Here is an 18,576-nt window from a genome sequence, read left to right as displayed (position 1 = left end):
TAGATGCTATAATTAGTATTAGATATAATGTCTTTGTTTCTGGCTGGGTTGGTAGTCTTCTTACCAAACCAGTGAAAGATGACAGGGTGCTTGTCCATGCCCGTGTAAATCACTCTTAAAGAGCTCGGGATACACCGCTCAAGCCATGGTTTGTGAGTGAGAAGAGCGGCGATGTTATCCTCGCACACTGTGATTGTATGGCTGGATTAAGCGAAGCATGTTCTCACATTGGTGCTTTGCTTTTCGCAAGTGAAGTAGTCTCAAGAATAAGCCAAACAAAAACATGCACAGAAGAAAAGAGCAAATGGCTGCCATCACATGTAAAGAAAGTGTCTTATTTACCAGTTAGCGATATGGAGAAGTAAGGTCTTAGTCGTAGTGTCCGGGTATATCATAAGCACAAATGTTTAACGTAAACATTGAAAACATAGCTTTAGCATGAGCTCTTACCAGATATAAAGTGGATGCCACACACACGGGTGAATTGTGCTTCTTCTTCTGTTAAATCCTCACGAGTTATGTTGCTAAACCAGCTGACGGCGTTCGGTAGACAGCAATTCATCCCTCTTTTGTGGATCGTTGTTTTTGATGATTTTAGGAAATCTAAAGAACCGTTTATCTGGGTCACGAGTAGCGTTAACAATTATACACTGCACACAAGATTGGCATTTTCTTTCAATCTTAGATAAATAAATACAAAGAAAATTACAAAGCGTTGCAGCAACTCACACGTGAACATGCGCCGTCTTGGTTGTGTATTCCAACCAACATGGCTGAATTCCGGGTTGGGACATAAGCGTGACGTCACATGCACACGATCAATTGTAGTGAAAACCACATATAATTATTATAATCCATGACCTCTGACCTCTCCTCTCTGCCCTCCCACAGGAAGTTACATCAGCAGTTTGAGCTGTACAAGGATCAGGTGAAGAAGCTGAGGAAGGAGCCTCCGGCGGCTCACACAGCGAGGGCGGCGTCTCCCACCTGCGGCGTCTGTTGCAAGACAAAGTTTGCCGACGGCTGCGGCCGCGCCTGCTGCTACTGCCGCCACCGCTTCTGCGCTCGTTGCGGGGGCCGCGTCCCTCTACGGGCCAATAAGGTCCGTGTGTCTCTCAATTACTTACATAAACTAATTCTGTGAGCAGATAATATGGCCGCCATCTTAACATTAAACATTTAACAACAGAGGAATATTGACGTGAACATGGATATCTGCACTCTGTGTTACCTCTATGTTACCTGTGTGTTACCTGTATGTTACCTGTGTGTTACCTGTATGTTACCTGTGTGTTACCTGTATGTTAACTCTACGTTACTGTATTACCTGTATGTTACCTGTGTTAATGTGTTACCTTTATGTTACATGTGTTACCTGTATGTAAAGGCCCTGTCACACATATCCGTATGGCAGAAACGTATGCAGGCTTATAGGAAATATTGGCAATACGCTGGTGTACGTTGATATAAATTAAGGGTAAGTTGTGATTTTTCGAAGGACGCAGACGATACGCCGAACTACCTACCTACCTGTCTGCCTGCCTGCCTGCCTGCTGTACCAGTATTCTCTCACCATCTGCCTACTAGAAAGTATTGCTTTAATATTTAAAACGTATTAAAACTATTTAAACGTACTCCGTCTAGTCGAGTCTAGTGTTCTGCGCCTGGGTCTCCTCTGGACGTACCCATAACAGAACAATCTGGCCAACATGAACCCAGCAGACACAGACTCGCTCCGTGAGGCTCTCGCTAACCAGGGTGCTCTCGTGGGTCACCATGACCAAGCAATCCGTGAGGTAATGGACAATATTCAAGCACTATCTATCAACATGGCACAGCTGGGACATCAGCTGAGCCTGGTTTCTACTCACCTCACGCCTTCTGCTCCAACCAATCCTCTGGAGACTTTACCCTTGCCAGTCCGGCCCCATCCTCCAGCACGTGAGCCTAACATTCCCACTCCCAATCGTTATTCAGGAGACTTAGGGACATGTAGGTTTTTTTGTTACAGTGTTCGCTAGTCTTTGAGCAGCAGCCCGCTACATATGTTTGTGACAGGGCCAAGATAAGTTACATTATTGGCCTACTCACTGATAACGCTCTAGCCTGGGGTTCAGCTATATGGGAGGGAACCTGCATACCTAAATAGGGACACAAGGTGCATGCATCCACAAAGTAATCCCCCGCAGATAAACAAGGCCGTGGCCGTAACACTCCCCCCCCTTAAAACACAACCTATCAATTCCTAATTAAACATACCTCACTTCAACGGTTACCTACAACCTGGACAAAGCATCTGCCAACACATTCTCTGAGCCCTTTTTATGGCGAATCTCTAAATTAGAATCTTGCACAATCAGCGCCCACCGCATGAGTCGTTGATTGTGGTTGTACATGCGAGACAAAAAAACGAGAGGGTTATGATCTGTGAAGGTTACAATGGGCAATGAACTGGAACCGATGTATACCTCAAAATGCTGGAGTGCCAACAACAAAACAAGTATATGATTCTACTCTGCACTGCTCTAGGCAGATTAGGCTGCAGAGCCGGACCATAACGAGGTTTCTCAGCAGAGGCTGATGGGAAAACAACCTTGTGAGTTAACACATACTCATCGGCTAGTACTGCAGCAGAGGATAGAGATGTTACAACTCGGTCGGACACACATTTCTTGAATTCTTCCATTAGCAACAGTTCTCGCAGAGAACTATAGTTGTCCACTTTACAAGAGGTGCTCCATTTATCAAATAAAGTTCCCTTTTCCCTGGCGAACTCAGCATAGGTCTGGGATGGAGCTTTTCGGTGATTGCGAAATTTTTGTCTATACGCCTCAGGGACCAATTCATAAGCACGCAGGATAGCAGCTTTAACCATATCATATTTCAGGCTATCCTCTAACGAAAGTGCAGCAATAGCTTCTTGAGCTTTGCCATAAATCTTGCACTGTACTAAAAGATGCCATACTTCAGGCGGCCACTGCAAAGCTGAGGCAATGCGCTCAAACGCACCAAAATATGAATCCACTTCAGTTTCACGAAATACAGGCACCAAAACAATGTTTTTACTAATATCGAAGGCACTGCGGGGTAGTGAGGAGGTGGAGGTAGGGGACGTACCTGTGGCACCTATAAACGCCCTTGACGCGTGCATCTGTGCCTCGAGATCCAGCTGACGCAGCCGTATGACTTTGTCAGCTTCTATTTCTAGTTTCCTGATCTCATGCTGAGCTTGTCTGTCTTCCGCTTTTTCCTGAGCTTCCATTTGGAGACGGGCAAGGCGGACTTTAAGTCGAGCCCCGTCTCTGGACCCAGAACTGATGGAAGACAGAGGCTCATAGCGGGGCAACGTGAACGGAGTTTTCGTCTACCTCGCTATCAACTTTCACCACTGCGTCAGCACCTTGGGGTTCCCCCTCAAGCTTTTGACTCGGTGTGCCCTCAAGCACAGCAAGCTCTGGCCGTACTGGCAACACAATCATCCCCCGTTCAACCAACTCACTCACCACTAGAGCTTTAGCTCTCTCTTAAGGATCGATTTAGCGTAGGTGACACTGAAGTAGTTCGCAACTTTCATCAGGTCATCTTTACGACAGGCGTCGATTTTTTCCACAGAGGGATCGGCCAAAAATGACTACGTCGAACGGCGCCATTTACAAACAATTGAATTTTTCAAACAATCCAAACCATCAATAAATAACTTATATATATTTGTTTTGGGAATCTGTTAATGATGCCGGACAAGCCCCCATTTATGTTACGACCCCGGCTCGGCGAGGGAAAAGGGAGTAACATACACCAGATGTTGATGGCAAAATAAGATATATTTATTAAATATGGTGGACAATTTGACAGACAATTGCTTTTAACGACACCACAAAGAACAAAAGGAGGGCTCTTAACATAAGAGCAAATAAGGCATAAAAGCCAAACTAACAAAACAAACTCGGTGAAACACAAAACAGCACCCTAACGTGCCTAACAGAAAACGCTGCAAACTTCTAATCAATTTACGCCAATGGTAAATCTAGTTCCAACACTAGTCTAGTTAGGATACAGAACACAGAATGCCACAAGATACGATACTCTAGTATCCACACAATCACAAGTACGAGGCATGTGGCTGACTACACCAGCAGCCCCGACTGTCGAGCTGGCCTGGCATTTGTATCCACCGGAACAGGTGCACCCCAATCACAGCCAGTCTTCATCAAGGTGGGAGGAGGAAGTGTCGCAGCCAATCAAGCAGGCAGCGGTCACACATCCAAACCTGCATACTTAAATAGGGACACAAGGTGCATGCATCCACAAAGTAATCCCCCGCAGATAAACAAGGCCGTGGCCGTAACAGCGAGCAAGACCACTTCTTCTGCCCCACAAGACCGAGGACCCCTGCAGGCCACATTGTTGGTGAACCATCAAGCCCTGGTTGATTCTGGAGCAGATGAGAGTTTCCTGGACGCCCAATTAGTGGCCTCGGCCGGTATCGCTACTCAACCTCTGTCAACGCCCCTCTGTCAACGCCCCTCTGTCAACGCCCCTATCTGCTAGAGGGTTGAATGGAAGGTTCCTGGCCCAGGTCACTCATATCACTGAACCACTTCATCTCATCCTGTCAGGCAACCACCATGAAGATAAGGTTTCATGTTATGCCTTCTCCCCACACACCCCTAGTGCTAGGCCAGCTCTGGTTGAAATTGCACAACCCCCACATAGACTGGTTAACTGGTCAAGTCAAGAGCTGGAGCTCTTTTTGTCACTCCTCCTGCCTGCATTCTGCACTTTCCCCAGCGGGTTGCACCAGACCCACATCCAAACCCGAGTCAGTCGACTTGTCTGCAGTTCCTGCTGTTTATCATAACCTGGGAGAGGTCTTTAGTAAACAGGGGCCCTGTTTCTGCCTCTACCTTCAAGCCGCCTATTCAAACTGTCCCGGCCTAAGCGAGAGGCCATGGAGGTCTACATCCGGGACTCTCTCGCGGCTGGTCTCATAAGACCATCTTCATCCCCTGTAGGAGCGGGCTTCTTTTTTGTGGCTAAGAAGGACAAATCGCTTCGGCCATGTATTGATTATCGGGGTCTGAACAACATCACTATTAAGAACAAGTATCCCCTGCCCCTCATCAATTCAGCCTTCGAGCCATTACATGGAGCTACCGTCTTCTCCAAGCTCGACCTCAGGAACGCTTACCATTTGGTCCGCTACGGCAGGGGGATGAGTGGAAGACGGCATTCAACACCCCCCTTGGTCATTTTGAATACCTGGTGATGCCATTTGGACTCACCAATGCACCCGCCGTTTTCCAGGCTCTAGTGAACGATGTCCTACGAGACCTGCTGAATCGTTCTGTATTTGTTTATCTGGACGACATCCTGATTTTCTTTCCCGCACTTTGGAGGAGCATGTACAACACGTGCAACAAGTTCTCCAAAGGCTTCTGGAGAATAAATTGTTTGTGAAGGCCGAGAAATGCAAGTTTCATGTGGATTCGGTGGACTTCCTGGGGTACATTATCGAGAGGGGGCAGGTCAGGACGGATCCAGAAAAGGTTCAAGCAGTGGCTCAGTGGCCCCAACCGACCACTCGGAAGCAGCTTCAGCATTTCCTGGGTTTCGCTATATTTCGCTATCGCCGGTTCATTAGGGACTACAGCCGGGTTTCCAGACCCCTCAATCAACTTACATCCCCGGCAGCATCCTTCTCATGGACTCCTCAGGCTGAGGCTGCATTTACAGAGCTGAAGAAACGGTTTACGTCAGCTCCGGTCCTCATTCATCCCGACCCAGCTTTGCAGTTTATCGTCGAGGTGGATGCCTCCAACTCTGGAGTAGGGGCAATTCTGTCCCAACGCTCTATGACTGACCAGAAGCTCCATCCTTGTGCGTTTTTCTCCAGACGCCTGTCTGGGGCTGAACAGAACTACGACGTCTGCAACAGGGAACTACTCGCGGTTAAACTGGCGTTGGAGGAGTGGAGACACTGGTTGGAGGAGACCGAGCAGCCGTTGTTGTGGAAGTTTTCCTGCTTTACTCTGGGAGATGTATATAAAATCAAATAAATGGTGATAGAGACAGAGAATGGCAGTTGGTCCTGGTTTGATCTAACCGACACTCCTATGTTAGCATCAAATGGCAGTTGGCTTGTTTAACATAGGGAACTTGTACATTATTAAACAGTAGACATTTAAATTGCTATTACACCATTCATCGTCTGGACGGATCATAGGAACCTGGCTTACATTCAATACGCTAAGAGACTAAATTCTCGGCAAGCTCACTGGGCATTGTTCTTCGGCAGGTTCAATTTCACACTGACTTTTCGTCCAGGTTCCAAGAACGGTAAACCCGATGCCCTGTCCAGATTGTTTTCCAGTGACCAGGCTCCTTCCGGTTTGCTTCGGCCGCTCCCAGTTCCTAGTCGCCCGTGGAGTCACATAGGTTTGGATTTTGTTACTGGTCTGTCACTTTCCCAAGGAAACAGTCATTCTCACCATCGTGGACAGATTCTCCAAGGCCGTACACTTCATACCCCTTCCCAAGCTCCCCACTGCCTTCGAGACTGCCGGTCTCCTGGTCAACCATGTGGTCCGTTTACATGGCATCCCCAGTGACATCGTTTCTGACCAGGGACCACAGTTTTCGTCTCAGGTATGGAAGGCATTCTGTCGTGCTATTGGGGCATCTGTTAGTCTTTCTTCTGGTTATCATCCACAGACTAATGGGCAGACGGAGCGGGCCAAACAAGACCTGGGGTCCATGCTACGGTGCGTCACAGCTCAGAATCCCTCTTCCTGGAGTGTTCATCTTCCCTGGATCGAGTATGCTCACAATTCGCTCTCCTGCGCCGCCACGGGTATGTCTCCATTTGAGTGTTCTTTGGGATATCAACCACCTTTGTTTCCAGACCAGGAGGACGAGATTGCGGTGCCCTCAGTCCAAGCTCATCTGCGTCGCTGCAGGAAGATTTGGAGGGGTGCTCGCTCGGCTTTGCTGAGGACCACTGAGCGTAAGCAACGCATCGCCGACCGTCACCGGACCCCCGCACCAGAGTGGCAAATAGGTCAGAGAGTTTGGCTATCTTCTAAAGACATTCCATTACAGGCGGAATCTAAGAAGTTAAAGCCTTGTTTCATGGTCCATTTGAGGTGGAAAGGGTAATTAACCCATTAAATGCATCATTTTAGTTTGTCAAGGGGAAGAGGTTGTACGACATTTAAGGTCATTTCTATTTTCATACTGAAATTACCATCATCCCTGAAGATTCATCCCACCTTTCATGTACCTCAGTTGAAACCAGTTTCCTCTAGTCCTTTGTGTCTCTTTGTGTGTGTGTGTGTATGTGGCAGGGGCGCGGCCAAAGACTTCAGCAGCTGATCTCATTCAACCCATCAACTCCAATCTGCTCACCTGTCTACAATCAACTCATGCCAGCACAGTTTATCTACCCCGGTCTTCCAGCCACTCATCGCCAGATTGCTGTTTCTACTACCCCGGATCACAACATAACTTGTCGCTCAACGCCTGTCTACCTGCCTGCCTACCTACCTACCTACCTACCTACCTACCTACCTACCTACCTACCTACCTACCTGTCTGCCTGCCTGCCTGCCTGCCTGCTGTACCAGTATTCTCTCACCATCTGCCTACTAGAAAGTATTGCTTTAATAAACTATTTAAACTTACTCTGTTTCCAGAGTCTAGTGTTCTGCGCCTGGGTCTCCTCTGGACGTACCCATAACAGATACACTATCAATAGGTTAGACATGCGTATCTGGATACGTCACTTTTCTGATCCGATCTGATGAAAAGTTGGACGTATTTGGACTCTGACAAATTTTGAGCTAATTTTCATATAAAAGCCAGAATACGTTTCTGCCATACGGAACTGTGTGACAGGGCCTTTAGCTGTGTTACCTGTATGTTACTTCTGTTACCTGTATGTTACTCTGTTACCTGTATGTTACTCTGTTATCTGTATGTTAACTCTGTTACTTGTATGTTATTTGTATTACCTGTATGTTACTGTGTTACTTCTGTGTGCAGATAATATGGCCACCATCTTCAAATTAAACATTTAACAATAGGGAAACAATGATGTGAACATGGAGATCTGCACTCTGTGTTACCTCTATGTTACGTGTGTTATCCTTTTTACTGTGTTACCTGTATGTTACTCTGTAACTGTGTTACGTGAATGTTATCCATGTTACCTGTGTTTGTACAAAACATGAACAAAGCATTAGAAACACAAACAAAACTTGAACAAAGGATTTAAAAAAAATATACAAAACATAAACACAGTGTTGTCATACTTATTGTGTCACATATAAAAATGTCACAATCCTCTGTGTATTTCAGGTGCTGCTTATTTAATAATATATGTATTACCCATGTATATTTTCAGGTGATGTGGGTGTGTAACATCTGCAGGAGATGCTCACTTGCTCGGGGGAGTTTTACTCCAACATTTCGCTGCTGTCTGTCAACCAAAGCCTAAACGGGGTTCCATACCCACCAACGCAGGAGATGTCGGGGGCCACAGGGCCTCTGAGCAACGGAGCCACTGAGTGGTCAGTAAAGAGATTTATTTAGTTATTTACAGTTTCATTCTGATTTAATAATCTTCCTGTAAAGTCAGACAGTGTTAATTAGTTTGGTGTTGTTGTTAATTACAGAGTGTCCTCCTCTGCTGATGTAATCAGATTAACAGATTAATAATGCTGCAGCTCAGAGAGGATTATTGCTGCTACTCTTAAATACAGCAGCATGCTAAAAGGCTAACACAGGCTAACAACACACAAGCTAACAAAGGCTATCAGGCTAACAGCACACAGGCTAACACACACATGCTAACAGGCTATCAGGGTAACAACACACAGGCTAACAAAGGCTATCAGGCTAACAGCACACAGGCTAACAGCACATAGGCTAACACACACACAGGGATCGGAGCAGTGATGTAACTTCCTGTTTGGGTGGAGCTAGTCCCAGTGGGCGTGGCTTCAGTTATGATCCAGTTATAAACTGCTGAGTGTGAGTGAAGCTGCAAACAGCCAACAGACAAACTGTAAGAAACTCTAAGTTCTTTATTGTTATGTTTATTTTATTTACTATTTGTTTAATTTAAAATGTTTTTATTATGTTAATCCTGTTTAATATCCATTTGTTATCTGTTTATTCTATAAGTAAAATATATTTTTTACTATTTGTTTATTACTATTTATATCGGACTGATCTGACGAGATTAAACCAAGTTTGCTAAAAAAAATAGATGGCTTTATTCATCAATACCTCCTAAACTAAATTTGTTCTTCAGAGAGGTCCTAAAAAACATCTACGTCAGATTCATGACGTGTTCTCTAACTGCAGATTTGATGAAGCTCACTCTCCTCGTAAATTAAAGTTTGTGCGAGGGCACTAACCTCCCGTCATGGAGGTCAACAACACAAAATATTTTATAAATTATAAATGTTTATAAGACAGAAAACACTTTTTAATGTACTGCTCCTTTAAGACTGCAGCTGTGATGCAGACTCCTCCCCCTATCTTCTGATTGGTCCGCTCTGTGTGATTGACAGGAAGCCCAGCTCCTCGGGGTCGTATTATGATGGTGCCGGGGGCAGGATGCCTCGCTCACCCTCTGATTTGGACCGCCGCGCTCACTCGCCACAGAACTGCCACGGTAACGGGGAGGAGGAGCTTCGGTTGCGGAGGCGACCAATCAGAGACGGGCGAGGCTGCTGGCACTCACAGGTGAGTCTGATACCACAGGTTGCACAAAAATACATTTTAATGCGGAAATGTTACATATTATAGACATAATAAGTAACATTTCCACATTAAAGTGTAGAAACACTTCCTGTGTTCTATGTGTGTGTTATATGTGTAATGTCCCTGAAGGTAACGTTTCCTCTCTCTCCTGTCATGGTGTCATCAGTCCTGTGTTGTATATGTAGTGAGACAGAGAAATGTGTAATGTTCCTGAAGGTAACGTTTCCTCTCTCTCCTGTCATGGTGTCATCAGTCCTGTGTTGTATATGTAGTGAGACAGAGACATGTGTAATGTTCCTGAAGGTAACGTTTCCTCTCTCACCTGTCATGGTGTTATCAGTCCTGTGTTGTATATGTAGTGAGACAGAGACATGTGTAATGTTCCTGAAGGTAACGTTTCCTCTCTCTCCTGTCATGGTGTCATCAGTCCTGTGTTTTATATGTAGTGAGACAGAGAAATGTGTAATGTCCCTGAAGGTAACGTTTCCTCTCTCACTTGTCATGGTGTCATCAGTCCTGTGTTGTATATGTAGTGAGACAGAGAAATGTGTAATGTTCCTGAAGGTAACGTTTCCTCTCTCTCCTGTCATGGTGTCATTAGTCCTGTGTTGTATATGTAGTGAGACAGAGACATGTGTAATGTTCCTAAAGGTAAAGTTTCCTCTCTCACCTGTCATGGTGTCATCAGTCCTGTGTTGTATATGTAGTGAGACAGAGAAATGTGTAATGTTCCTGAAGGTAACGTTTCCTCTCTCTCCTGACATGGTGTCATTAGTCCTGTGTTGTATATGTAGTGAGACAGAGACATGTGTAATGTTCCTAAAGGTAAAGTTTCCTCTCTCACCTGTCATGGTGTCATCAGTCCTGTGTTGTATATGTAGTGAGACAGAGACATGTGTAATGTTCCTGAAGGTAATGTTTCCTCTCTCTCCTGTCACGGCGTCATCTCCCCTTTGAGCAGCGTCAGCGTTGTGTTTGTAGCCAGAAGCTTCATAAACTGACTTTTTATCCAGTTTTAAGACACTTTGTACATCTTGGTGTTTTTAACTCTATATTTGAAGCGGATGAAGGATTTTAGTCCTCTGGACGTCTGGATCTTAAGTTCTCAGAGAAACAAGCTGAGCAAACGCAGCCGAACAGCGTGCAGGAGAAACTCTGATGTTTAACTTTTGAATCAAAGAGAGGAGGAGACCTCTGTGGAGAATGTGGAGCACCGCTGTGTGTCTGTGTGTTATTATTTTTATTGAGAGCCCCCTAGCGGCAAAATTATATATTATACGTCTGAGGAAAAGGGTTAAGGTTTTTTTTGCCACGATTGACGCCCGAGGGATTAGATTGAATTTGTGTGTTGTATTTGTATTATTTCCTGGTTTAGGACCTTCCTCTGGATGAGGTTCACGACGAGCGGCGGCGGCGGGAGGAAGAGGAGTTTCAGGCTCGTTACCGTAGCGACCCAAACCTGGCTCGTTACCCGGTGAAGCCGCAGCCGAGCGAGGAGGCCATGAGGATGTTGGCTCAGGTCGGCAGGGTCCGCCACCAACGTCGCCACAGCGACGTCTCCCTGGATACCACCGAGCCCAACCACACAGGTAGGAATACACCCGACAACCTTTAGTGCCTTGCTTCATTACAGAGTAGAACCATCAACCTGTTACTGCCTTGCTTGCGGTCACTCAGTCTGACTTGGGTTTTCCTCTCAGCTCTCAGTCAGAATCGGCTTCAGGGATTGGTCGCTTCTGTGTTCCGGGCAGCCAATCACATCAGCCCTAGGTCTCCCCGTCGCAGTCCGTTACCTCGGCAACAACTGGACCCAAGTTCCGCCCTCAAGAGGAAGACAGCCAATGAGAATGCAGCACAGAGGGGGCGTAGAATGGGGAAGATGAACGTGATTGGTAGCTTCAGTAGCTCAGAGGACGAGCTCTTGACCACGCCCGACTACACCAGCTGTGACGAGCCTGACAGTGAGTGGTTACATGTTAACTGCTAGCTTAATTAGCTAGGTGGCTACATGGTAACTGCTAGCTAAATGAGCTAGGTGGCTACATTCTAACTGCTACCTTAATGAGGCTAATTGGCTACATGCTAACTGCTAGCTTCATGAGACTAAGTGGCTACATGCTAACAGATATAATAGACAGCTGGACCTGTCACTATATGTGCAAACACAATTAAGATTATTGTGGGGGGGGTGTTGTCGCTGTCTGGGCTGCTGTCTGGTGCGACGGGGGGGGGGGGGGGGGTAGGGTGGCTAACCCTAACCCGTGCGTGGTGCAGATTCTATTTAGTTCTCCCCTCTCCTTTCCTCCGCTCTGACCATAGGTGTGTGCGTCAGGTGCGAAGCCCCGCCCTTCGCAAAACAGAGCGAAGAAGAGAATGTTAATGCGCAAAGTAGACAGTACAAACTGAAGCGTGCACATAAATTAGATCAATAACATAAGTGTTTAGTTTATTTAATAAAAGAGACCTGTCAATGTGAAAAGTGAGTTGTGAATATAAAAAACCCCAAAACAAAACACCTTGAATTTCAGGACAATGGTAGGGGAAACACTGTAGATAGATACTTTATTAATCCTGAGGGAAATTTAGGTGTATTGTATATAAGGTGGTATATATATTTATATATCATGGTAAATACTGTATAATGTTATTTAGGTGATTATTGGGTTTGTGCATTCTCTTTCTTTATTTTTTTTTTTAATTCCTTCACTAAATACAAAACTAAAATAATATTATATATCACATCTTTTTGGACTATTTCTGTCCCCAAAAGGGACTTCCTGTTAAATTAGATATGACCCGTTCTGCAGGTTCTCAGGTTCTGTTCGGCATCCGAGTGACAGTTTGTGTTCTCTGACAGTAATTAGCTCAGATATAGTCTTCTTACAGCTGAACTCTGGGTTCACCTCCTCACTGCAATGGCTCTGACAGGCACCAGAGGATTCCATAGAGAACCCACTGCTTCTGCTTCAGGTCGTCTCTCAGGAAATGGTGAGAGTTAATCTGCTGCTTTTGTGTCATTGGGCCAGAAGACACCTGGGCAGAGATTATGAGCTCTGATTGGCTCAGAGGATTGTTGGTGCCTCCTCTCAGATCTGTGGGTGACGGAGCAGCTCAGACACCTGGAGAGAAACAAGAATCAGGAGAAGGTTTTACAGACCGTCAAACCTGAGTGGCCCGGGCCTGTAGAACTCGGCAGAACTCTGGAGGATCCTGGAGGACCCGTCTGATCTGATCCAGATTAGAACAGAACATTGCTCCAGTGCTGCCAGATCACCGCCTCTACTGTTGCTTAATTGGATTAAAAGAGGAGAGTGTGGATTACCCAGTCTGCTTTAGAAGTTACTGTGCAGATACAAGAATAGAAACCTGCAGGAGGCAACGCAACAACCAAACAGCAACTTGTCTGCACACCTGACGCACGACATCACAGACACTGATGGATCCTCCGGGTATCTTTCATGGTGATCTGCTGGATTTCATGGTGATCTGCTGGGTTTCATGGTGATCTGCTGGATTTCATGCTGATCTGCTGGGTTTCATGGTGATCTGCTGGGTTTCATGGTGATCTGCTGGATTGCATGGTGATCTGCTGGATTGCATGGTGATCTGCTGGGTTTCGTGGTGATCTGCTGGGTTTCGTGGTGATCTGCTGCGTTTCGTGGTGATCTGCTGGGTTTCGTGGTGATCTGCTGGGTTTCATGGTGATCTGCTGAATTTCTGACAGCTGTAATGTTGCAAACAAGCTCTACCAGCATCCAGATTACTGTTAGACCTCCAAACTGACTGCATGCAAAGTCACAGTTCAAGCTAATAGCAGGCTAACAACAGACTAACAACAGACTAACATCAGGCTAACAACAGGCTAACAACAGGCTAACAACAGGCTAACAACGGGCTGATAAAAGTCTGTTGTGAGCAGTAAGCTAGTTTAGTACTGAGCTAACATTGAAAGATAGACAGAAAGGTGGGCTCAGAGTTTAGAATCAGCTAATCTCATTACAGACAGGCATGAACTGCTCTGGAGCCTGCAGGCAGAGCTCAGGGCAAACTGCACCCAAAATCAAAACAGTGAGGAGGAGGATAGAGCAGCCCCCACCCCCCCCCTTCCTTGACTGAAGCCTCCTCCTTCATGGCGTTCAGACAGAACTGTGAGTACTGTGTGTGTGTGTGCTTGTTTTTGTTTTTGTGTGTGTGTGTGTGTGTGTGCTTGTGTTTGTTTTTGTGCGTGTGTGTGTGTGTCTGTGTGTTTGTGTGTCTGTGTGTTTGTGTATGTGTTTGTTTTTGTGTGTGTGTGTGTTTAAAGTAAAGACGGATTGCAGGCGACATGTTAAGACTCAAAGGTGTAAAACTCTGACCTCCCCGAAGGTGAGCAGCGTTGGAGGGGGGGCCGCATCCAGAACTCTGGATTCACCTGCTGATATACACTGTATGAAAGTCAATGGTTGAAGTTCATGATGCCTGTTCGCTCTCAATTCAACATGTTTTGTGGGTCTCAAAATGACCTCTGACCTCTGGTTTTCTAGGAGACATGGACGGCCAATGGTGGGATGGTTCCTGGCACGGCGATCCTGCACCTATGTCTATGGTATGACTAAGCCTCATTATGTCTGCCCCCCCCACCTGTCTGCCCCCCCCCCACCTGTCTGCCCCCCACATCAGTTCAGTAAGTGTCCGATCTGAAAGCAGGTTGTTGATTGTGTTTACGTACTCATCAGCAGCCGGTCACATGGCAACCGTCCAAGGATGGAGAGCGACTGATTGGTCGAATTCTGCTGAATAAGAGGATGAAGGATGGGACGGTTCCTGCAGATGCAGGAGCACTGCTGGGACTCAAGGTGACGCACTTCTTCTTCTTCTTCTTCTTTTTTTCCTTCTGCTTCTCCTTCTTCTTTTACATTACATTACAGGTCATTTAGCAGACGCTCTTATCCAGAGCGACTTACATTGAACTAAGTACAGGGACAGTCTCCCTAGAGCAACTCAGGGTTAAGTTCCTTGCTCAGGGGTACATTGGTGGCAGCCTGGTATTGACCTTCTAGTGTTTTGTTTGGAAGGTGTACCACTAGACCACCACCTTCTGCTTCTTCTTCTTCTCCTTCTCTTTCTTCTTCTTCTCTTTCTTCTCTTTCTCCTTCTTCTCTTCTCCTTCTCCTTCTTCTCCTCCTTCTGTTTGTGCTTTGCTCATGGGCAGTGTGCTTTCAGGTTGTCGGGGGAAAGATGACGGAGTCAGGTCGTCTCTGTGCGTTCATCACTAAGGTTAAGAGAGGAAGTCTCGCTGACACTGTGGGACACCTGAGACCAGGTAAACACACACACCTTAAGCTTAAAACAGCGCAGGGGGTTTCGTGAGACGGAAGTCCAAAATGCTTTCAGAAACCCTTCGGGAGGTTTGGCCGTTATCTGGTTCAATATTTAAGATCAGAGACGTTCTCACAGATTTTGTAATTTCTCAGGTGATCAGGTTCTGGAGTGGAACGGGCGGGTTCTTCAGGGAGCCACTTTTAATGAAGTCTACAACATCATCCTGGACTCCAAACTAGAACCTCAGGTGGAGCTGATGGTGTCCCGACCCCTCGGGTAGGTCACACTACCTGTTCATCAGGACTAACTCTGGATCCAAATTCATGGATTACTCATCCACAGTGAATGTGTCCAGATATCCTGTAGAATCCAGAATTTAATATTGTTTTCTTCACAAAATAACATTCTCTGTTGTAGGAACTTCAGGTTATTTTGAGAATCATTCAAGACAAACATTAATACTGTATTAATCCAAAAACCGACCAAGATCCCGCAATACAAATACAGAACACAGAACACATGATGTCGTTCTTGTGGCTTTTGGTCCACAGAGAACCGGAAGTTCTGTTAACATATTATTGTTTGTGATTTTGTTCCTCAGAGAAATTTCCAGAGCAGCAGACAGCTCCCACGTCCAGCTGGACTCCAGTGAGTTTATAACACATCATAACAATCAAAAAGAGACGCAAAACCACCACAAAGACACAAAACCATCATGAAGAGATGCAAAACCATCACAAAGAGACACAAAACAACCACAAAGAAACGCAAAACCATTACAAAGAGACGCAAAACAACCAAAAAGAGACACAAAAAGACCAGAAAGAGACACAAAATGACCACAAAGAGACACAAAACAACCACAAATAGATGCAAAATGACCACAAAGAGACGCAAAATGACTACAAAGAGACACAAAATGACCACAAGAGACACAATACGACCACAAAGAGACACAAAACGACCACAAAGAGACACAAAACAACCAAAAAGAGAAACAAAAGCATAAAAAAGACACAAAACAACCACAAAGAGACACAAAACAACCAAAAAGAGATACAAAATGACCACAAGAGACACAAAACAACCAAAATGACCACAAAGAGACACAAAATAACCACAAAAAGACGCAAAACGACTACAAAGAGAGACAAAATGACTACGAGACACAAAACGACCACAAAGAGACACAAAATGACCACAAGAGATACAAAATGACCACAAAGAGACACAAAATGACCACAAGAGACACAAAATGACCACAAGAGACACAAAACGACTACAAAGAGACACAAAACGACCACAAAGAGACACAAAACAACCACAAAGACACAAAACGACTACAAAGAGACACAAAATGACCACAAAGAGACGCAAAACGACCACAAAGAGACGCAAAACGACCACAAAAAGATGCAAAACGACCACAAAGAGATGCAAAACAACCACAAAGAGACACAAAACGACTACAAAGAGACGCAAAACGACCACGTAGAGACACAAAATGACCACAAAAAGACTCAAAATTACCACAAAGAGACACAAAATAACCACAAAAAGACGCAAAACGACTACAAAGAGAGACTAAATGACTACAACGAGACCTAAAACAACCAAAAAGAGACACAAAATGACCACAAAGAGACACAAAATGACCACAAGAGACACAAAATGACCACAAGAGACACAAAACAACCACAAAAATACACAAAATGACCACAAGAGACACAAAATGACCACAAGAGACACAAAATGACCACAAAGACACAAAACGACTACAAAGAGAGACAAAATGACCACAAAGAGACGCAAAACGACCACAAAGAGACGCAAAACGACCACAAAAAGATGCAAAACGACCACAAAGAGATGCAAAACAACCACAAAGAGACACAAAACGACTACAAAGAGACGCAAAACGACCACGTAGAGACACAAAATGACCACAAAAAGACTCAAAATTACCACAAAGAGACACAAAATAACCACAAAAAGACGCAAAACGACTACAAAGAGAGACAAAATGACTACAACGAGACCTAAAACAACCAAAAAGAGACACAAAATGACCACACAGAGACACAAAATGACCACAAGAGACACAAAATGACCACAAGAGACACAAAACAACCACAAAAATACACAAAATGACCACAAGAGACACAAAATGACCACAAGAGACACAAAATGACCACAAAGAGACACAAAATGACCACAAGAGACACAAAACAACCAAAAAGAGACACAAAACGACCATAAAGAGACACAAAACAACCACAAAGAGACACAAAACGACCACATAGAGAAACAAAATGACCACAAAGAGACACAAAACAACCACAAAGAGACACAAAACGACCACGTAGAGACACAAAATGACCACAAAAAGACACAAAATTACCACAAAGAGAAACAAAACAACCAAAAAGAGAAACAAAAGCATAAAAAAGACACAAAACAACCACAAAGAGACACAAAACAACCAAAAAGAGATACAAAATGACCACAAGAGACACAAAACAACCAAAATGACCACAAAGAGACACAAAATAACCACAAAAAGACGCAAAACGACTACAAAGAGAGACAAAATGACTACGAGACACAAAACGACCACAAAGAGACACAAAATGACCACAAGAGATACAAAATGACCACAAAGAGACACAAAATGACCACAAGAGACACAAAATGACCACAAGAGACACAAAACGACTACAAAGAGACACAAAACGACCACAAAGAGACACAAAACAACCACAAAGACACAAAACGACTACAAAGAGACACAAAATGACCACAAAGAGACGCAAAACGACCACAAAGAGACGCAAAACGACCACAAAAAGATGCAAAACGACCACAAAGAGATGCAAAACAACCACAAAGAGACACAAAACGACTACAAAGAGACGCAAAACGACCACGTAGAGACACAAAATGACCACAAAAAGACTCAAAATTACCACAAAGAGACACAAAATAACCACAAAAAGACGCAAAACGACTACAAAGAGAGACTAAATGACTACAACGAGACCTAAAACAACCAAAAAGAGACACAAAATGACCACAAAGAGACACAAAATGACCACAAGAGACACAAAATGACCACAAGAGACACAAAACAACCACAAAAATACACAAAATGACCACAAGAGACACAAAATGACCACAAGAGACACAAAATGACCACAAAGACACAAAACGACTACAAAGAGAGACAAAATGACCACAAAGAGACGCAAAACGACCACAAAGAGACGCAAAACGACCACAAAAAGATGCAAAACGACCACAAAGAGATGCAAAACAACCACAAAGAGACACAAAACGACTACAAAGAGACGCAAAACGACCACGTAGAGACACAAAATGACCACAAAAAGACTCAAAATTACCACAAAGAGACACAAAATAACCACAAAAAGACGCAAAACGACTACAAAGAGAGACAAAATGACTACAACGAGACCTAAAACAACCAAAAAGAGACACAAAATGACC

At 44.8% G+C, this 18,576-nt stretch overlaps 1 protein-coding gene across 1 annotated transcript in view; it reads left to right on the top strand.

Annotated features, from left to right (window-relative positions):
- The window catches only part of LOC115004648 (regulating synaptic membrane exocytosis protein 2-like), a 52,022-nt gene that overhangs the window by 6,368 nt on the left and 27,078 nt on the right, over nt 1-18,576 (top strand). The window contains 18 exon segments of the mRNA XM_029426345.1: nt 892-1,102; nt 1,695-1,941; nt 5,013-5,194; nt 5,460-5,980; nt 6,296-6,377; nt 6,472-6,645; nt 6,712-6,850; nt 6,902-7,065; nt 8,402-8,429; nt 8,432-8,567; nt 9,576-9,750; nt 11,144-11,357; nt 11,469-11,729; nt 14,292-14,353; nt 14,484-14,603; nt 14,971-15,070; nt 15,222-15,345; nt 15,671-15,717. Coding sequence (XP_029282205.1) covers nt 892-1,102; nt 1,695-1,941; nt 5,013-5,194; nt 5,460-5,980; nt 6,296-6,377; nt 6,472-6,645; nt 6,712-6,850; nt 6,902-7,065; nt 8,402-8,429; nt 8,432-8,567; nt 9,576-9,750; nt 11,144-11,357; nt 11,469-11,729; nt 14,292-14,353; nt 14,484-14,603; nt 14,971-15,070; nt 15,222-15,345; nt 15,671-15,717 — 2,987 coding nt within the window.

This window comes from Cottoperca gobio, unplaced genomic scaffold, assembly GCF_900634415.1.
Source record: "Cottoperca gobio unplaced genomic scaffold, fCotGob3.1 fCotGob3_158arrow_ctg1, whole genome shotgun sequence".
NCBI lineage: Eukaryota > Metazoa > Chordata > Actinopteri > Perciformes > Bovichtidae > Cottoperca > Cottoperca gobio.
This window is presented reverse-complemented; position numbering and strand designations above follow the sequence as displayed.